The sequence below is a fragment of the Hemiscyllium ocellatum genome, chromosome 3 (genome assembly GCF_020745735.1).
Source record: "Hemiscyllium ocellatum isolate sHemOce1 chromosome 3, sHemOce1.pat.X.cur, whole genome shotgun sequence".
Lineage (NCBI taxonomy): Eukaryota > Metazoa > Chordata > Chondrichthyes > Orectolobiformes > Hemiscylliidae > Hemiscyllium > Hemiscyllium ocellatum.
This window is the reverse complement of record NC_083403.1, coordinates 41,437,404-41,458,652: the sequence shown is the minus strand read 5'-3', so window position 1 is coordinate 41,458,652 and position 21,249 is coordinate 41,437,404. Positions and strand designations below refer to the sequence as shown.

Sequence of the window (21,249 nt, the reverse complement as noted above, 5' to 3'; positions counted from 1 at the left end):
TGTCCTGGTTTCATGTTTTTGGACAATGCTGACATCACTACATCAATACTAGCCTCTGAACAGATTTCTTGTTTGGGATCTGATGTGTTTGCATGTGCAAGTTGACTAATGCATGCAATGCAGATGAGAGATGTGGGTTATTATACTAAGACACTGTGCAGAATGGATGATGCATTTCCTACCTTTTTTTTTCTTATGAAATCACATTCTTTTAACTATTCTGACTGAGCAACATCTTGCTCATAAGCATGTGTGTGATAAGCCAAACATGAGGATTTTTCTCTGTAGGACTAAAGGTAGGCCATTCAGCCCACCTGCCATTCTGTGCAATCATGGCTGAACTGAGAATTCTCAACACCACTTTCCTGAGTTTTCCCTAAACCCCTTGATTTTCTTACTAATTAAAAATCTGTCAATGTCAACCTTGAATATTCTTAACAATCTGTCATTGACAGCGATCTGTGGTGAAGAACTCCACAGATTTACCAGCCTCTGAGAGAAGCAGTTCATTCTCATCTCTATCTTAATTAAATTACCCTTCATTCTAATATTATGCTGTCTGGTCCTATACTTCCTGACAATGAGAAACAGTCATTCAATATCTAACCTGTCAAGCCTCCTCACAATTTTATATGTTTCAAGAAAGTCAACACTCATTCTTCTAATCTTCAGTGAGTACAGGCCCAGCCTACCCAGCCCCACCTCTTACATATATCCCTCTATGATGGGATCTACTAAGTGAACATTCTTTGATATGCCTCCAATGCCATTACCTTGTTCATTAGATAAGAGAACCAAAACTTCACAGTTTGCAATATTCACAATATTCCATGTGTAATGTGATTAAAGCCTTGTATAGTTTTAGCAATATTGTACTCTCTTTGAAATAAAGGCCAACATTCCATTTGCTTTCCAAATTACCCACTGAATTTGGATGCTAGTTTTTTGTGATTCATGCAGAGGATCTTTAATTTCCTGCGTAATCCAACTTTTTACAGTCTTTCTCTTTTTAAATCATATTTAACTCCTCTGTTCTTCCAGCCAAAATGCTGAACCTCACATTTCAACATATTATATTCCAAGTTTTACCCTCCCTCTTAACCATGACACCTTGTGTCAACCTCATCACTTGTCTTCCCACCTGTTTTTATGTTATCTGCAAATTTGGTGATAGAACATTTACATCCAAGTCATTAGTATAATTGTGGCCCCTGCATTAATCCTTGTAGCACTCTGCAGTTACAGGTTGTCAACCTGAAAATATTCCCTTTATCTTAATTCTCTGTCTTTTGTTAGCGCCCAATCCTCAATCCATGCAAAAATATTAGCCCCTTACACCTTGGGCTCTTGCTAAGTAGCCTTATGTGCAAATTTATCAAACCCTTTTGGAATTCCAAATATATTACATAACTGGTTCCCCTTTTTGCCTATCCTGATGTCACCTCCTCATAGGATTCTAATAAATATGCAAATTTTCCTCATAAAGCCATGTTGACTCTGGTCAAATGCTCTGCTGTTAAGTCCTTTATAACAGCCTGTTTAACATTCTCCCTGACAGTTATTAGGCTAGCTGTCCCCTAATGTTACCTGTCTCTATCACATTGGCAATTTTCAAATCTTCTGGGACTTTGCTATCCACTATCTCCGCTTCACTTCAGTACCCTACGATGCAATCTTTCAGGACCAGGGAAATTATTGGCCTTTAGCAACATTAGTTCTTTTACTCTGTTGATGGTTATTATCTTTATTTTCTCCTCGCCTTTTGCCCTTTTCAGATTGATATTTATACCTCTTACCATGATGAATGAGTGGAAGGTGCTGGCAGCATTGGATATAGGTAGTAAAAAATTATGAAGTCTGGAAATAATAAAGCACAGTTGGCACTTTCCACAGCAGAAGAACTAAGACAGGGGCAGAAGTAAATGGCATTTCAGAGGTAGCAGTGGCTAGTCTTTGGGGAAGATATAGGGTATAAGCTATTTGGCTTGCTCAAATATGAGGTCTTTTGTAAGAGCAAAAAGTAGAAATACAGTATAATAATTTTAAAAATGCGGCTCCTGTGATGTTCTATTATCATGAAGATGCTCTTTGCCTGGTAGTCATCCATTCCCTCTCAGCCTGCAGAGTCTTAGCCTGTGGAGTGACCACCTCTCTGTACAAGCTAGAGACACTTGCACACATTCTGGACCTAGGCTTTGAAATTATGCCCAATTTCCCACATAGAGCAGGAAGGGCACACCACAACTTTAAGCTGTTCTTCCATCTGAACTCCTAAATTTAAATCCTTAGATTGCCCTTAAAATCAATTAATATTCATTAGTCAAGGGCACCTTTTCTCTGGATATCTGCAATATTGCCTGACAAACTTATAAACCAAAGTAAAGACCTCACAAACTTAAGAGATAAAAATAGTATAAGTACTCTCTAGACGTTATTCACCAATCAGCTGTTCTTGACTCACATCACTTTTTGACACTCCTCCCAGACTGCTTCACTGTGATGCTGATTGCAGGCCACTTTTTTCAGACAGCTTCACTCTGGTGTAGATTGTGGGAGTAGAAGTAGACCATTCGATTCATTGGGCCTGCTCCACAATTCAGCATGATCATGTCTGAATTTCTTTCTCAATAAATTAATCTCACTGTCTCCCCATACTTCTTGAAATCTTGAGCTTCTAGAAATCTACTTATTTCTCTCTTTAAATATACTCAGTGACTTGGCATGAAGGCCTTCTGTGGTTCAGAATTTTAAAAGATTTACCACCTCTGTATGAAGAAATTTCTCATTTCAGTCCAAAATTGCTTACTGTAAATCCTGAGACCATGACCCCTTGTTTAGGAAGCCTACTCGGGGAAAATGTTATTCTTGCATTCAGTCTGTCCAGCACTGTCAGAATTTTATACATTACAATAAGATCCCCTCTTTAAACAAAATGAGTTTAAAAGCAAGGAGGATATATTACAGCTGTTCAGAATGCTGGTGAGTCCACACCTGGTGTACCGCATGCAGTTTTGGTTTCTTCGCTTGAGAAAGGATGTACTGGCACTAGGGGGGTGCAGAAGAGGTTCACTAGGTTGATTCCGGAGTTGAAGGGCTTGGCTTAGGAGGACAGGCTGAGTAGACTGGTATTATATTCATTGGAATTTAGAAGAATGAGGAGGATCTTATAGAAACATATAAAATTATGAAGGGAATAGACAAGGTAGAAGAAGAGAGGATGTTTCCACTGGTGGGTGAAACTAAGACAAGAGGGCATAGCCTCAAAATTAGGGAGAGCAGATTTAGGACTGAATTGAGAAGGAACTTCTTCAATTAGAGGGTTGTGATCTGTGGAATTCCCTGCCCAGTGAAGTAGTTGAGGCTTCCTCAGTAAATTCTTTTAAAGCTAAAATAGATAATCTTTTGAGTAGTAAAGTGATTAGGAGTTATACTGAGTGGATAAGTAAAGCTGAACCCACAAAAAGATCAGTCATGATTTTATTGAATGGTGGAACAGGCTCGAAGGGCCAGATGGCCTACTCCTGCTCCTAGTTCTTATGTTCTTAAACAAATGCAGTTGACCCAATCTTTTCTCCTACGACAAACCTGCCATAGTTCAGTGCAACAGATCTGTAGTTCTGCTTTTTAAATCTGACAGAAGACCAACCTTTACAAATTCAGGGATAATTCCTACCAGTAAAGATTTTACTTATGACATGCTTTTTCTGTGTAGATATTGATATCAGATATTTTTCCATTAGGTGGAGAGAGTTAATATTGAGTGAGGGATTATAATGCAGTCACTGATTCCATCAATTAAGTGCCAAAATAGCTTACTGGAGATTTGACACAAGCCATCCAAGTGATATTGACACTTAATATTTATTGCAATGTACTTTATTTCTCATTAACGTGGCATCTGATAAACTGTTGAAAATAAAAATGAATTTTCAGATGACATATATTGGACAGATTCACTTGTGTGTTTAAAATGATACTTATAGTAATCAGAATTCTCTTTATACCAGAAGTGCCATATATAGATCAAACTCTCTGGTTTATGTTCATTCCCTCTGTCTACAAATAAGAGTATCCCCTTCTACCATGTTTTTAAATGAATTGTCATTCACCCTTTTCCATAAAACTTGTATCTATTATCCTGAATATCTAAAGTAGAAGTTGCAAATTAAAATTAATTCAATCAAACTGTCAACTGCTGATCATTTAAAATCTTTTTCTCTTTAAATTTTTCTTTCTTTCTCATAAAAACCCTCATGTGGGTATAGTAAGCCAAATGTCTAACCCTGTAAAGCTTGCAAAGATGATTTCCTTTCACCTATGAAATGCCACTTACAACTGCTGAAGTCTTCATTCATTTGCTGTGAAAATCCTCAGCTATGCATTATTGCCTCCAAATTTTGATGTTTCAGATTTCCTGACTGGACCCCTTTAACTTCAGCAGGTGTAACATACTGCTCCCATACCCTATTCTGCATCAAATTCCAATGTTATTTATGTCCCCTTGTGGCCGAGCCCCTAAACGTCTCTCTAACTCTCCCCTACCTAAAGTGCTGTTGCTAATATTTTCTAATCAACTTATTCAGATATGTTATAACAGACCTCTGGAGGAGATGGAGCTTGAACTTGGACCTCGTGCTCCAGGAGTAGGGACACTACCACTGTAGCATATAACTCTTTCCTTGGATACCAGGGACCACCCAGTGCCTTCCTCAAGTGACCATTACTTCTGTGAACCTTAAATTTGAGCTCTGGCAAACTGAGTGTAAGGGGTATTGCAGCTTTCTTCAGTTGAAATATGCAAACAGATTGCCATGATCCCAGCTGATGTTTAGTACTGGACAAATCTAATCCCATTTAGAAATCTGCTTTGATAGATTTTTTTTATTTTTAATTAGGTGATTTCTCACTTAAACCTATTGCAGATTTGGCTTTTAACAATGAAGATGTAAGAAATTAAGATAAAATAGAATAAACCAAACTATTTACATAAACACAAGTTTAAAATTTTGATGCACATACTTAAAATGATTCCAAAAACTCTCCTGAAACTCCCCTTTGACAATATTCATACCAGAGACAATTTTCTTCTGTATTAGATATATAGATTTAATTTAACTGTTACTTCAGTTCCCAGCCTGGAGAATGAGCTTTTTCCTGGATCCTTCATGCACCTGAGCTTAAAATTTTAGTCCCTTCAAGATTTTACCCACACACTTATAGTCTACAACTATTAGTAAACTCTTTATTCTGAGGAATCTATTTTTAATAATTTGAAATTATCCTCTCCCTTTCTCAGGCGCAACTGCTTTTTGCCATCCATGTTTAACTAAGACTTCTGCAGAACATTACTAAACTGAAATTAAACAGAAAGTTTTCTCTGAGTTAAGAGTATTTCCCCTAACTTTAAAAAAAAATAAGTCTACAATCTTCCAAGGGAAAGCCGAATGTACTGGGCTTTGTATGTTGTTTGCTTGTACTCTCTTCCAAGCTAAATAAAACCCCATTAGCTCTTAGGGACTTTCTTAATCTATTTTAAAGAAATCACAATGGCTATAGAAATATTTAGGCATACACAATTAAATCCATTAAATATGTAGAAAACCCCAAATACCACCAGTTCAAAATCCTAAAATCTAATCTTAAAAAAAGTTAAAATATATGTAAATTATATATCTTACATCACAAAATGAAGTTGAATTGGGACTTAGTAATAACTAGTTGAAGACATAGCTAACTTTTCCTTCCTTAACTGATGGAGTATTGAGGAGAATTTTAAAGTCTAAAATATCATATATTGGTAAACGAACCTGTGACCTATTTAGTCTGTGATTCAGCTCCTCTAAGAAAATTGAACATATTATGCAAAGGAGAGAAAAATTCTTTGTGGCAGGTAGGTGATTCAGATGACCGGTGCAGAGAAGCCAAGTAACACATGAAGCTTAGGATATTGTATGCAGCAGCCGCAAGATAATGATAGACCTGAATCTTGAAGGAAAGTAGATATCATCAGCACAATTATGGATTATAAGAAGTAGAGAGGAGTGAGCTATTTAAGCCCTTAATATCTGCTCCATATTTATGAAGAAAATAGCTGATCTGACTGAGGCTTTGATTCCTTTTTTTTGCTGCATCATCCCTCTCCTCTACACCATAACCCTTGATATCCTTTTAAATCAATCATTTAACTTGCCCTTAAATATAATAACTCAGCCACCAGTACTCCTTGTGAGAGTTTCAAAGACTCATAACTCTCCGAGAGGATAAAAAAGACCTTCCTTATCTCCTGCCTTAAATGGGACACTCCTTCATTTGTAAATTATGCCTACTGGTTCTAGATTCACAACTGTGGGGTAAAATCCCAGCATCTACGCTATCAAGTCCCTTTATATACTTAAATACTTGTGTTAATAGGACCACCTCATATTCTTTTAGCTATTTTCTAATTAACCTGATCTGAGATATTTTTTAACATTTATAGAGCAGGTTGATCTTGAACCTAGGCTTCCTGGTCCAGAGGTAAGGACCCTATGACTGTACAAGAGCCCTAATAAGTAGATAAGGTATAATAGTAGCATTTTATGTAATTTGATTTACTGACTTGATGCTGGGTGTTCCATTTTTCACCACACCACTCCAGTTTCTTTTTATATTTTCTAATTGACTTGTTCACTGATGTTATCAAACATCTCTGATTTTATTTTGCTCATGATGCATTTTTCTTCATGCATGGAAACTTATAAAATTCTAACTGGGCTAGACAGGGTAAATACAAGAAGGAGGTATAGTGTCCAGTGATGATCGGTGAGTCCAGATCCAGAAGTCACACTTTAAGGATGCATGGTAGAAATTTCTTCACCCAGAGAGAGAACCTATGAGTTCTCTGCTACATAAAGCACTCAAGGTCTAGCAAATGTTTTCCAGAAGGGTTTAGATTGTTTTTGAGGGATAAAGGGATTAAAGGATATGTAGACAAAGCAGGCATACAGTAATGAATTGAATTATCAGCCATGATCATATTGCACAGTGAAGCAGGCTCAATGGAATAAATGGCCTGCACTTGCTCCTTTTTTTCAATGTTCTATGATATGGTTATTTTCAAATTATTTCATAACACAGATGACACTGTTACAAAATTCAGTAATTTACTACTAAGAATGCTACTGTGTGAAATAGAATTAATTAGCAATGGGTTTTTAGAAGATTTGTAGCCCAGGTTGAGGTTCGGGATGTAGGTTTGCTCGCTGAGCTGGAAGGTTCATTTTCGTCACCACACGAGGTAATATCTTCAGTGAGCCTCCAGACGAGGCACTGCTGGTGGTTCCTGCTTTCTATTTATATGTTTGGATTTCCTTGGGTTGATGATGTCATTTCCTGTGGTGACGTCCTTTCCTATAGTGATGCCATTTCCTGTTCTTTTTCTTGGGGGGGCAGTAAATGGGATCCAGTTGTTTGTTGATAGAGTTCCAGTTGGGATGCCATGCTTCTAGGAATTTTCATGTGTGTCTCTGTTTGGATTGTCCGAGGAAGGAAGTGCTGTCCCAGTCAAAGTCCTGTCCTCTCTTATCTGTATGTAAGGATACTAGTGAGAGAGGGTCATGTCGTTTTGTGGCTAGTTGATGTTCACGAATCCTGGTGGCTAGTTTTCTGTCTGTTTGTCCAATGTAGTGTTTGTTACAGTTCTTGCATGGCATTTTGTAAATGACATTAGTTTTGCTTGTGGTCTGTATAGGGTCTTTCAAGTTCATTAGCTGTGTCGGTGGGTTTGTGGCCTACCATGATGCTAAGGGGTCTGAGTAGTCTGGCAGTCATTTCCGAGATGTCTTTGATGTAGGGAGAGTGGCTAGGGTTTCTGGATGCGTTTTGTCTGCTTGTTTGGGTTTGTTGCTGAGAAATCGGTGGACTGTGTTCATTGGGTACCCATTCTAATGGTAGCCCACAATGGTAGCATCATGGTTGCCCATAAACACACTAATACACTAAAACAACAGCTAATTAACTTGAAAGATCCTATACAGACTACAAGCAAAACAAATGTAATTTACAAAACACCTTGCAAGAACTGTAACAAACACTACATTGGACAAACAGGCAGAAAACTAGCCACCGGGATGCACAAACATCAACTAGCCACAAAATGACATGACCCTCTCTCGCTAGTATCCTTCCATACAGGTAAGGAAGGGCACCACTTTGACTGGGACAACACATCCATCCTTGGGCAAGCCAAACGGAGACTTGCACAAAAATTCCTAGAAGCATGGCATTCCAACTGGAACTCTATCAATAAACACATTGACTTGGATCTCACTTACCACCTCCTGAGAAAAAGAGTAGGAAATGACATCACCACAGGAAATGGCACCACCAACCCAAAGAAATCCAAACATATAAATAGGAAGCAGGACACACCAGCAGTGCTTCATCTGGAGGGTCACTAAAGATGTTACCTAGTATAGTAATGAAATTTCTTAAAATGAACAGCTCAGCGAGCACACTTACATCTAGAATTAATTATGTTCAACAGTAGGGTTATTATTGGAGTTGCAAGTTTCAAAAGTCTATATTGATAGTGGCATTATTAACATTCATAAGTGAAATCTAAGCATTTTACAGGGCCACATAAAGATGGAAGCCAATAGTGCAGAAAAGGAAACAATTGATAAATAGGTGCTGAAAGCCCAGACGAAGGGTGTTTTAGAGACCTTTGAAAGCAGGACAGAAAAATTCAATCTAAGAATGGAGACAAGTAGTTGAAAGCACTGTAACTGATGATGGATGGAATGAAACAGACCGAGGAATAACCATTACTGGAGAATCAAACCTGCCATACAAATCACAAAGACATGGAATTTGAAAATATGAAATCTTCTGGCATTTGCAAACTTAGTGGGAAAAGAGGAAATGGAGGAATGACACTCATTTCTTTGGTGTGTAGTAGGTAAAATGGCTGCCTCACAGCGCCAGGGACCCGGGTTTGATTCCAGCCTTGGGTGACTGTCTGTGTGGCGTTTGTACACTGTCCTCGTGTCTGCGAGGATTTCTCTGGGTGCTCCGGTTTTCTCCCACAATCCAAAGGTGTGCATGTGAGCTGAATTGGCCTTGCTAAATTGCCCATAGTGTTCAGGGATGTGTAGGTTAGATGTATTAGTCAGGGGTAAATACAGAGGAACCTCGATTATTTGAAGGACATGGGTGGGGAGTATTTCATTTGGTTAATCGAGTGCTGGATAATCGAGGCTGGATAACATAGTTAGCCTTGCATCAGGACCTTGTGATCTTGTTCGGATAATCCAAAATTTGGTTAATCGAATGCCAGATAATTGAGGTTCCTATGTATAGGATAATGCGGTAGGAGAATGGGTCTGGGTGGGTTACTCTTCAGAGGGTCAGTGTGGACTTCTTGTGCAGAAGGGCCTTATTTCACACTGTAGGGATTCTATGCTAAAGGTCTGGAGAAATTGAGCCCCCAGTTGGTGTATTAGGGTTTTGGTATTGGAATGGAAGAAACTGACTGGACCAAAGGTGAGCAACTTTTAAGTCGAAAGAAAATGGATTTGATTAAAGATCTACTGCGGTGAAAGGAATTTGGTTTTAGTCAGTGTAGCATATCAAGGTGCCGTATATCTTGATTAAGATTGAGACTATTGATGCATTGTTAATGTCAGCAGCCAGTGCGAATTACTTCTGTTTTGTTAATTTTGTCTTGAAGAGAATTTTGATTGTGCTCAGATCGTGAAGACAGACCAACATGAAAATGGAAAAGGGTTGGTTGTATTGTAAATTTATGATCAGGTGTCCCTAAAATAATCGAATTGAAATTATTCTGGTACAAGCGAGGTTCTATTTTATAGTTATGTTTCCTTCTAATAAATCAGTGACTACATTTTAATGTACTTCATTGGTGTTTTGGGACATGCTGAGTTTGTGGAAGATGCTGTATAAAATGCAATTTTTTTTTCCGTTTGTTTGTTTTGACTTAATCCTTCATGGCAAACTCATACCTCAATATAGCTTGTCCTATCATTCGGTTTATGTGTACCCAAAAGAAAACATACGCCAGAATTAATCCATTAATCCTGGAATTCCTCATAATGGTATTAGATTAGATTAAATTCCTTACAGTGTGGAAACAGGCCCTTCGGCCCAACCAGTCCACACCAACCTCCAAAGAGTAACCCATCCAGACCCATTTCCCTCTGACTAATTGACCTAACACTATGGGGCAATTTAGCATGGCCAATTCACCTGATCTGCACATCATTTGGACTGTGGGAGGAAACCGGAGCACCCGGAGGAAACCCACGCAGACACAAGGAGAATGTGCAAACTCCACACAGTCACCCGAGGCTGGAATCGAATCTGGTGCCCTGGTGCTTGTGGGCCAACTCACAGCAGGTGGACTGCAACGATTCAAGGAGGCAGCTCACCAGCATCTTCTCAAGGGCAGCTAATAATGGGCAATAAATTCTGGCCAGTCAGTGATACCCACATCCCACAAATGAATAAAAAGTAATTATAAATCTAATGAACTAGAAGAGGACAGCATGGTGAAAGATAGAGAGAGAGTATAACTAACAAAAAGAGATGTGAAATCACCTGATGAAGGAGCAGTGTTCTGAAAGCTTGCGATTTTCAAATAAACCTGTTGGCCTGTAAACTGGTGTTGTGTGACTTCTGACTCTAATAAAAAGAGAGATTTTTTACAGTATCGGTAATAAGTAATTTAAGTACAGGTATTTAATTAACTAAAGAAATTGCAATCTTGTGTAAAATGGAAGATTTTGGCAACATATTAATTTGACATTTTACTAAGAAATGATTGGCTAGTTAAATGTATGTGTTCTTGAAACTCAACTGAACTTTTTTTCTCTGCTACCTTGAAGGCTGCAGAGATCAATGTGCCAACTCAGTTTGTTGGTAGCTGCTTGTTTCTCTAAATCGAAGTACATCAAATTTTATAGTAAATTTTAATTTTTCTTCATATGTCTATTTTATTTCCTTCTAAGGGCCATAACTTAGCCCCATGGTAGGTAGTAACCCTTTGGTAGACAATCTGAGTGGCTGTTTTAAAAAAATCTATTCATATAATATATATAATATGCATCAATATTTTATGATTGTGAGTAGTATTGATAAACTTAGATTTTAATAAGGTCTGCTAGGAAGCAACAAAATGGAATTTATCTTTTGTTTATTTTTTTGTACCACTTTTCTATTTCTTAATGACACTTCCACACTGCAGTTAAACTGGGATTATTTTGGCACCTTTGTTTCACCCATTTGAAATGGCTGAGCTAATTGGTCTTCAGGCACAGCTAATCCTCTGCTAGATTTGTTTACTCTCTTCCAGCATAGTTGATGGAGGAGTAGTTTCAGTAACCTCACCTACATTTTGCATTTGATGCCATTTGTATTCTCCTTGTTGGTATGACATGTCGGATGTACTGAATCTCAGCAGTGTTGTCATAGAGATATAGTTGGAGTCCTTTTAGTGAAAATACTGCATGACCAGGGAAGCAGTGTTTTATGCAGATTTGATTTAGCTGACGTAAGTACATTTGCTTTTACTGAGGCTACATACGCTTTATTTATGTTTCTCTGTTTTCGTTATCCAAAGGCGCACTTGGTTTACCACACCCATGTTCTTGAATAATTAAAATACTGCCATTTCACAAGTCTTTACATAGTTGTGGATGTCAAAGTAAAGCATCGGCAGCGAATTGCAGCACCTTCACTGCTGTACTCAAAACAGTGTTTGGTAAAATGAAGAGTCTGATTTTATTTTGCTTACGATGGAGCTTTTACACGCAGTGAGAATAAGACTAAAATAACATTGAAGCTTCCCTTTCCAGACACTAAATTATCAGTTCTCTGTCTTTTGACTTTTATTTTTTCCACTTAGGAACTTGACACTTGGGTTTTGAATTATATACTTCTAGTATAGATACATTGAATAAATGTATTGTTCTCCTTTCATACCTTGAACTGTGTTTATAGTTGAAAATATATCTGAAATTCTGGCAGTGTGTCTGTTTTGCTTGTATCTGTTGAAATTTCAATTGGTGGAAATAAGTTTGATAATTGAAATAAGGTTGTTTGCTCAGTCCAATTAATTTTAGAGTTGTACAGTATTTCAGTTTATATAAATGATAGTTTCTAGATGAGCAATTGAGTTCATTTGAATGTTTAAATAATTTTTTTTGTTCCTGTTTTAATGATGTTTTTGACTTAATCTAATCAAGCTTCAGTTTATGGCACCTTCGTAATTCTTTACAGTTAATCGGAAATCTGGTTCCAAGCATCCAGTAAACCATGGTAGTTGCCGTTGGGGATCACGCACCCAGAGCTTAAACAAAGAATCTGTTCACAAAGACATAGACTTAGTGACCAAACGCATGTTATCTGCCAGGCTGCTGAAAATTAATGAACTACGAAATGAAGTTACTGAGTTGCAGGCTAAGTTGGAGGATTTGCAGAAAGAAAACAAAATTCTAAAGCGACTCCAGCACAGACAAGAGAGAGCCCTTCATAAGTTTGAGGACACAGAAAATGAGATTGCATTGCTCATATCTCATCATAATGATGAGGTTAGGGTACTTCGAGAACGACTTCGAAAATCACAGGAGAACGAAAGAGCAGTTGAAAAACGTTTAAAAGATACCGAGGAGGAACTTTATCGCACGAAAAGCTCTCTTCAGAAATTAAAGAAACTTTCAGAAGACAAACATCTGGTGGAACGAGATGAACTAGCACAGAAGCTTGCCAAAGCTGAAGTCAAAATGGAAGAAAGTGAAAGAAAATTGAAGGTACTGTTTTACGTTTACCTTGTATACTTCACATCACATATTTTGATGTGTGGTAAGCGAATATTTTTTTCCCATTATGTATCAGAGTGCACAAGACATGGGACTGCGTTTTCCCATATGCTGCTTAATCAGTGTAAGTTTTGTCACTGGGTCATTGAAAGAAACTAAATTAATTTATAGCAGCTTGGGTGATGAGGCCTGACCAGAAACAGTTCCATAGCTAAAGCTTCAAATAAATTAAACTTTGTAAACCTTGTGATACAAGTTCAACATGTTTATAATACTCATTCATTCATGCTGTACACTTGTCTTCTATCAACATTTGTTCATAGCTTTTAAACAATGCTTTGAACAGTCATAAGGTTAACTTCATTTTTTTTATGTTGAGAACCCTTAATAGGACTTGTCTTATGTTGATGATATAATTAAGGCATGACTCAAAAAGGATGCTAATTTTACATATGTGTCCAAAACTGAAATGGAGCTTGAGTATTTTATTATGGACAATTTGGTTGTAGGAAAGCTAATTTGTTTGATCAGTAAACCTTAGTAGCCCAAACAAATAAAAATACCCATTTTCATTAGTGTTAATCATTCAGAATTGAAACACTTATTACGTCTTTGACAAATTTAACATTATGAAATGAGGTGAAAATCCATGTCTCTACTGGTTGCATTTTGGTCAAATTTACATAGTGCAAATGTGTATTGTGTTCAAGTCTGCCAGGACAGCTGCATACAGAAGAATAAATCAGTAGCAATGTGTTTCAAGGATGTGTGCAACGAAATGGTAAAAGCTTTGAAATAAAAATAGAAAATGCAGGAAGTACCTGACAGGTCAGGCTACTTCTATGGAGGGAGTAGGGCTTTTTGACTGGAAGGTGTTAGAGAAGTAAAAAGTTTGAAACAAATAGAGAGACAAGTAAGGTAGGGATATTGGGGAGGAAAGAACTAAAGGGTAGGCTTACAGTGGGGAGTGCAGCAGTGCTTATTGACACCTTTGTAGTGAGCTGCCTATATATTCAGTTAATCATTTGACGCCTTTCATCATGATGTCATTACCAAACTTGTTTTTTCTCTCATTTGCTTTCACCAATTCAAAGGGTCCAATATCTTCATGGTAGCTTGGGTAGCTCTGCAATCACCTTAACATCCATAGCACCTTTCTGTCCAGGCAGTATCCTGTGCATGCCCTTTCATTAACTTGGTCATTCTGTTCAATCAACACGAATGATCCTCTCTTGTATTCCAGCCTATTAGGCCATACTTTGCTTCGCTGCCTCTTTTTCCTAAACTCAGAAAATACTTAAAAATTTTTATGTCTCTAACATCTTCCAGGTGAAATGAAAAGACATCAGAGTTTTCTCTTTTCACTTATACTACCCGATCTTCTCCTCTCCAAGACATTTTCATACCCCATCCCTTCCCTGTATCTCCTGACTCTCTGTTATCTCAATTGAGCCCTTTTTCACCCACTTTCCCTCAGTCCTCTCCTCTTTCCTCATTCATTTTTTTGTGTTTGTCCTTGTTAGAAAAATCTGGTAGCAGGATGATTTGTAACATTAGTTTTAGAACAACATGACCCTAATTCTGTATGTCATAGTGACAGCTGCAGGGTAGTTGTGAAGGAATGATTGTGGTATAAGCAATGAGATTTTACTTATTTTATTAAACATACATACTGCATTAGCATGAAATCTGAAGCAATGTTCGTGTTTAATTAAGAATTTTTGTTGAATTAAACCAACTTCAAAGATACTCTTAATATCCTGAATTAGGATGGTCTTCAAAATATCCTCAGTTAGACATCATTAGATTATAAGGCTAGGGACAAAACCATTTGTGCTGAGACAATTTAGCTGGAGTTGTGTTTTTAATTTTTTTCATCCGATATTTTATTTGTTTTCTGATTTATAATAGAAATGATAGATCTATTATATTAAAGGTAATAATTTTTATATGAAATCCAGATGATTTGAATTTTAGGATTCTGAAAATTAACTGTCTATAAAACTGCAATCTTCTCCTACCTTTTAAGCCTGAGATTCACTATTTTCTTAGATTCCCAAAGGAAATTATTCTTGTTGCATCATGGACATACTTAGCACTCAAATTCTGAGTTGATCTTTATGTTCAAGGCCAGTTTCTTCAAACTGTGGGTGAAACCTGATTTTTCTAATGGATTATAGGAAGCCCTTGGTCTTCCCAGCTGGATGCCCAGAGCAAATCCTACAAACTCTTTGTGTGTTCATTGCATCTCCTGTGATCAATTTTGTAGACCATCTGCTTGTAATTAAAATTATGTCCTGCCCCAAATGAAACCCAAACCTTCAGTGCCACAAAGAAATGGATATTTAAAAACAATTCATTTTTAAGGACGTGGTAAAGTTGAAGACAATGTGAGGCATAAATGTAATTTTCTTAACTTGTCTCTCACATTAAGGAACTGGAAAGAAACTTGGAGCTAACCAACCACAGCTTCCTCAGGCAAGTGGCCTCCGAGAGGAAGAAAGCGCATGTGGCTCAGGAAAATGTTCAAAATCTCCAGGATACCATCCAGCATCTTGGTCAGAAACTAAAGGTATTTCACTTTATAGTGGCTGTATCAAAAAGACAAAAGTTCTTCTAGTCCATTAACAATAATATGTTACAGGCATCTTCATAGATTAAATGAAAATTATAATGGGAAATTGTTGCATGGTTTAAAAAAAGTCCTGGTTTCATCATTGTTGTTAGCTACACAGTCAGAATAAATTTAATATTTATTGTTAAAATCAAATTTCATAGATATAGTCGAAGCTGCAGGTGTGTGTTGATTTTGAGAGGTTTGCCGGTTATATATCCAAACGTATGCAACTGTCACTTGTTAAAGACTGTATAGAATGTGACATTTAATGTTTTGTAATTTTGTGTACTTCCTTATGAATAGTTTTTTGATTATTAAAAGATAGAAGCCAGTTAATATTTAATTATATTAATAGGGTGCTAAATACTTAAATACAAGGCAAACAGTTGGTGTGAACTAATTACAGCAAACTTATTATTAACTGCCCCTGTGGGGCCAGGAGTGTGCAGGTTGATAAAATATTCCAGTTGATCAAGAGGTCAACATAATCAGTGTAAAAGCACACACTTAGTAATAGAAATGTAATGCAGAGGCTATAGTCCCCACTGTTATACTTTATTTACAGTATGAATCCCTTCAATAATAATGCAACTTTATTTTAGATAAAATTTACTGGCATAGAGTCTTCTCACTCACATCCTCTACTGACTGAGACATTGTAGAGATCGCAATACAGGTTGTTCTGCTATAATGTGCTTTTCGTTAAAATAAATTTGCCATAATGCGATTAATGAATTGGGGACACAGTTTCTAAAGCGCAAACTTTTAAAACATATGTTGGCTGTAATGCAATTACATCACTGATACTTTAAGCACTGTTTCTAAAGCGCACTTTTTCTAATGCGGGGTAGCACTAGAACACAACCGTTGCATTATAGAAGAACCAGTTGTCATATAGGAAAGTTTTGGTGTTTCAGGTATATAATTTTTTTGCCGGTTTATCAAGAGTGTCGGTTCATAAAGTGCTGATTAAAACAAAGTCTGCTGTAGTTGGTTTTCTTAAAATGTATGTAAAGAAGAGTCAGGGCTTTTGTGGTGCAGTGGTAGTGTCATTATTTCTGAGCCAGGGGGCATGGGTTCAAGTCCAGAGGTGAATAATAACATCTCTAAACAGGCTGTTTAAAATTCTATAATGCAGAGGAGAATTTACGGTGTGTAATTGATCAAAATAAAACTCCAGCTAGAAAGTGGACTTTGAAAGCATTAAACTTCTGGTGTGCAACTAGTTAATTGTTTTTCTAATGGAATGAATCCAAAATGAAAACTTTGTTAAGAGCTTCTATTTCTTTTATAAAGCTTCCTTCCTAATTTCGTAAGTGTTTTAATAGTCTTCATTTAAGACATTATTACAGGTGGACACCCTAACAATATTGCAGCAATAGTACTCAACACCAGCTGCACCTCTAGCCAAGTTTTTCCAGTATAGCTACAACACTGGCATTTACCTGACAATGTGGAAAATTGTCCAGGCATGTCCTGTGTACAAAAAAGCAGGACAAATCCAACCTGGCCAAATACCACCTAATCTTTGTAACCGGCAAAATGATGTGAGGGATGGTTGACGGTGCTGTCAAACAGCATTTGTTAAAGAAAAATAACCTGCTCCCTGAAGCTCAGGTTGGGTTCTGCCAGTGTTATTCAGATCCTGATTCATTCCAGCCTTGATTCACAAAAGGACAAATGAGCTGAATTGAAGTGAAAGTGAATTAAAGTGAAAGTGACTAATCTTGACATCAAAGTGGCATTTGACTGGGTACAACATGAAGGAACTCTGACAAAACTAAGATGTGTGTAACTCTGGGAAAACCTGGTTGGAGTAATCTCCAGCACAAAAGTGGACGATTGTGGTTGTTGAGGCCAGTCATCACTGCTGTAGTTCCTCAGAGAAGTGATCTTTGGTTCAACAATCTTAAGTTGTTTTATGAATTGTGTTCCCTATTTTCAACCTTCCAATGAAAGGATTTTATGATAATTACACAATGTTCAGCAGCATTAGTAACATCTCAGATATTGATGCAGTCCATGCCCATACCCAGCAACACCTGGACAGCATTCAGACTTGTGCTGAGTTGTGGCAAGTAACAGCCATGCTACTAAAGTAACAGGCAGTGACCATCTTCAACAACAGATTCAAACAATCACCCCTTCATTCAATGATAGTTCCATTGCTGAATTCCCCACTATCAACATCCTGAGGTTTACCATTGACCTAAAATTGAACTGGTCCATCCATTTAAATACTGTGGCTGCTACAGCAGGTCAGAAGGATGAATTCAATGGATCACCACGGGAACACTAACACAATTAACCTTCCAAACCCCACCCCATCCTGATTTGGAATTATATCATCATTCCTTTACTGTTCTAAAACTGACTTCCTAACAGCTTTGAGTGTACTATAACTCAAGGACCGCAGCAATTCAAGAAGCAGCTCACCACCACCTCATCCAGGATAATATGGAATGTAAAATAAATGCTGGTCCAGTCAGTCCATGTCACATAAACAAAAATAGCACTTAGAAGAAAAGCTGCGAAAGAAACTGTATGGCAGAGATAATGAGCAGAGATATTATAGCCTGTATTGATCTCATAACTTTTAGTTAGTTTTCTTTTAATGTTAAAAGCATACATTGTAATAACTCTTTTCGTACCTTCTCTGCTTCAGTTGAAACTTTGTTACAGATATCAAGAAAATATAGATCTAATCATCAAACTTTTAAATTAGCTGCTTAGCCAAGGTGTCTGTAAGAATGTGACAGTCAGACTAGTGAGAAACACGTATAGGTTCTATCTTGTAAAATGTGTAAATATTTACTTGTTTTCATGTTTATTAAAAGGAGAAGGAAAAGGAACTGGATGTGAAGAATATTTATGCTAATCGCATACTTAAGACATCACCAAAGAAAGACATTGAAAGTGTGGCTAAGAAGAAAGGTATTTCTTTTTCTGTTGATTTTGCTCCTGTTAAGGTCAATATTGAGTTGAATGTGTAAATTGTGCATTTCATATAGTATAATTATCATGAAGTGCAGTTTGGGCTGAAAAATGTATTGCTGGAAAAGCGCAGCAGGTCAGGCAGCATTCGAGGAGCAGAAGAATCGATGTTTCGGGCATAAGCCAATGGCTTCCTGAAGAAGAGCTTATGCCCGAAATATCAATTCTCCTGCTCCTTGGATGCTGCCTGACCTGCTGCGCTTTTCCAGCAACACATTTTTCAGCTCTGATCTCCAGCACCTGCAGTCCTCACTTTCTCCATGAAGTACAGTTTACCCATTTAGATGGCAAACAGCATTATTTTGAAAAATTAGAAAAATTTATATGACCCGACAGGAAGGACACTAGATTTTTAAAAATCTTATTGTGTTTGCAAAAAAGGAAGTCTGTTAAAACTATTTGGCAACTGTCTTGCAATTTTATTCATTAGAATCAGGACTATATATTACCAACCACAGGTTAACTTCAATAAATCTCAAATTAACTAATCTTAAAAACTAAGGAAACCTAATAAACAGCTTTAACTTGACTGTAAAAGCTAATTGCCTATTGACAATCTTTGTTAAGGGAAGATTGAAGTTGAATACTTTAACTTAATTTTTTTGAGCAGGTAGCCATAAGCATCAATGAAAGTAGCATCCTTAGTGTAGTCCACATAGTCTTCAGCAAGACATTTTTAAGTTCTGGGGTTAACACAGGCCACAAAGTGATATAGGCAGGTTAACAAAATGGCACATGGAGCATAATATGGAGAAGTGGAATTTATTAATTTTGTTCATACAATTGAAAAGCAGAAATGTTTTGGAAGGTGTGAGAATCAAATGTTAGTGTTGAAAGAGATTTGGATGTGCTTGTACAAGGAACTCTGAAAATTACCATGCAAGTACAACAAGGAACTAGGAAGGCAAATGGCATATTGCATTTTATTGTGAGGTTATTGGGTAAAAGGAATACAGTTTAAAAATTTGCAGATGATGTCGGAAGTGTTGAGCAGGACAGCAGGAGGATGTCTGTTAAATGCAAAATAATCGTACGTATATCGTAATGTTGGGTAGAGGTAATGTATAAGGGGTCTTGCAGTGAACGGTAAGGTAGAGAGGATAGAGAGACTGGCAGCCAGTGTCTGGGTTAGACTAGGACAGCAACTAGCAACGATTGGGAACCGGGAGGTCAGTAGCTTGTTAGTTCACGGCAATAATGACAGATAGAGATGCAGTGAATTGGGTTGAAATCATATTCTCAGCAGGCTGGTATTGAAATTGTGGTTTATTAGGGTGAAACAAAAGCTAGGAGAAAGTGAGGACTGCAGATGCCTGATAAAGGGCTTATGGTCAAAATGTCGACTCTCCTCCTCCTCAGGTGCTGCCTGACCTGAAACGAAAGCTAATCTGTGACGAAGAGTTTTGAGGGCTGTAAACCTTTTTTGGGGTGGTTGAGGATTGAAAACTTGGAAATAGAAGGAGAGGGTTTGAAGATGCAAAGCTTGTTGCGAGTGTAGGAGTTGAATTATTTGTTAAAATGGAGAGGATTTCTCAGTCAAGGGAGCTGAAAGCATACCCATCTAACACAGTGGATGTTTAAAGGTAGATTATTTGCTTTGTGTACAATATTATTTGTAAGGAAGAGACAATGATGTAAATCAAGAGTTATCAGTCATTTTTTCTGAACACATATTCCATGCTGTGTGATTAGCGCATGTCTACATACAGAGCAGGTATAATAGCTTAATGGTGTAATTGTTTACACTTGCTTTCATTGGTCAGAACATTGAGTATAGGAGTTGGGATGTCATGCTGTGGCTGTGCAAGACACCTTTGGTATACTGCTTATAATTTTGTTCACCCTACTGCGGGAAGGATGTTGTTAAATTAGAAAGGGGGCAGAAAAAATTTACAAGAATGTTGTTGAAACTGGAGGATTTGAGTTAACAGAAGAGGCTGGGACTTTTCTCCCTAGCGCATCAGAGGCTGAGGGGTGATCTTATTGAGGTTTATAAAATCAGGAGGGGAAGAGATACGGTGAATAACCAAGATTTCTTCCCAAGGGTAGTGGAGTCCAAAGGTTGAAGGAAAAGGTTTAAGGTCAGAGGGGGAAAATGTAGAAGGGATCTGAGCGGTAACTTTTTCACACAGGGTGGTACATTTATGGAATGAACTGCCAGGGTGGTAGAGGTGATATCAGTTGCAACATTTAAAAGACAGTTAGACAGGTACATGTTTAGGAAAAGTTTAGACGGATATGGATCAAACACAGACAAATGGGACTAATTAAGTTTGGGATACCTGGTTGGCATGGATGAGTGGACCGAAGGATCTGTTTCTGTGCTGTATGACCAAATTAATCTGGAACCAAACTCTGAAGACTTACTGATAAATGTACTGAAACAGATGTAAAAGAAAATTTTAATGCACAAAAAACTGCTGCAGGTGTGGAACATTGACACCAACACAGAACTGAATGACATGTTTGCTTGTTGACACCAGAATAAACCGTAAATGTCTCCCTCTTGTATGTATTGTCTCCAAAAATAGAATTACATGCTAACGTGACAATATACAATTTTGTCAGACAAATCAAACTTGTCTTATTCACTGGTCAGAAACTAAACAATTCAATGCAAATTTCAAGTTAATTAATTAACTAATTATTTAAATGTTACTTAATGTACTGATGATGTTTTTAAAAACATTGTAAAATGTGACTATGTATAGAAAATGATTAAACAGTGCCTGTATTGTGCAAGGCCATTATGGCGGGAAAGCAATCAACTTAAAGGCCTACCTTCTGAAATAAACTGGATTTTAAATAACTGACATTTGTTGC

General features: G+C 37.4%; 1 protein-coding gene across 2 annotated transcripts in view; it reads left to right on the top strand.

Moving 5' to 3' along the window:
• Nucleotides 1-21,249, top strand: part of lca5 (lebercilin LCA5) — a 97,333-nt gene that overhangs the window by 17,098 nt on the left and 58,986 nt on the right. For both annotated transcript variants that reach the window (XM_060856770.1, XM_060856781.1), the window contains exons 4-6: nucleotides 12,277-12,806; nucleotides 15,250-15,387; nucleotides 18,270-18,366. In XM_060856770.1, the coding sequence (XP_060712753.1) occupies nucleotides 12,277-12,806; nucleotides 15,250-15,387; nucleotides 18,270-18,366 (765 nt within the window). The remainder of the gene's footprint in view (nucleotides 1-12,276; nucleotides 12,807-15,249; nucleotides 15,388-18,269; nucleotides 18,367-21,249) is intronic.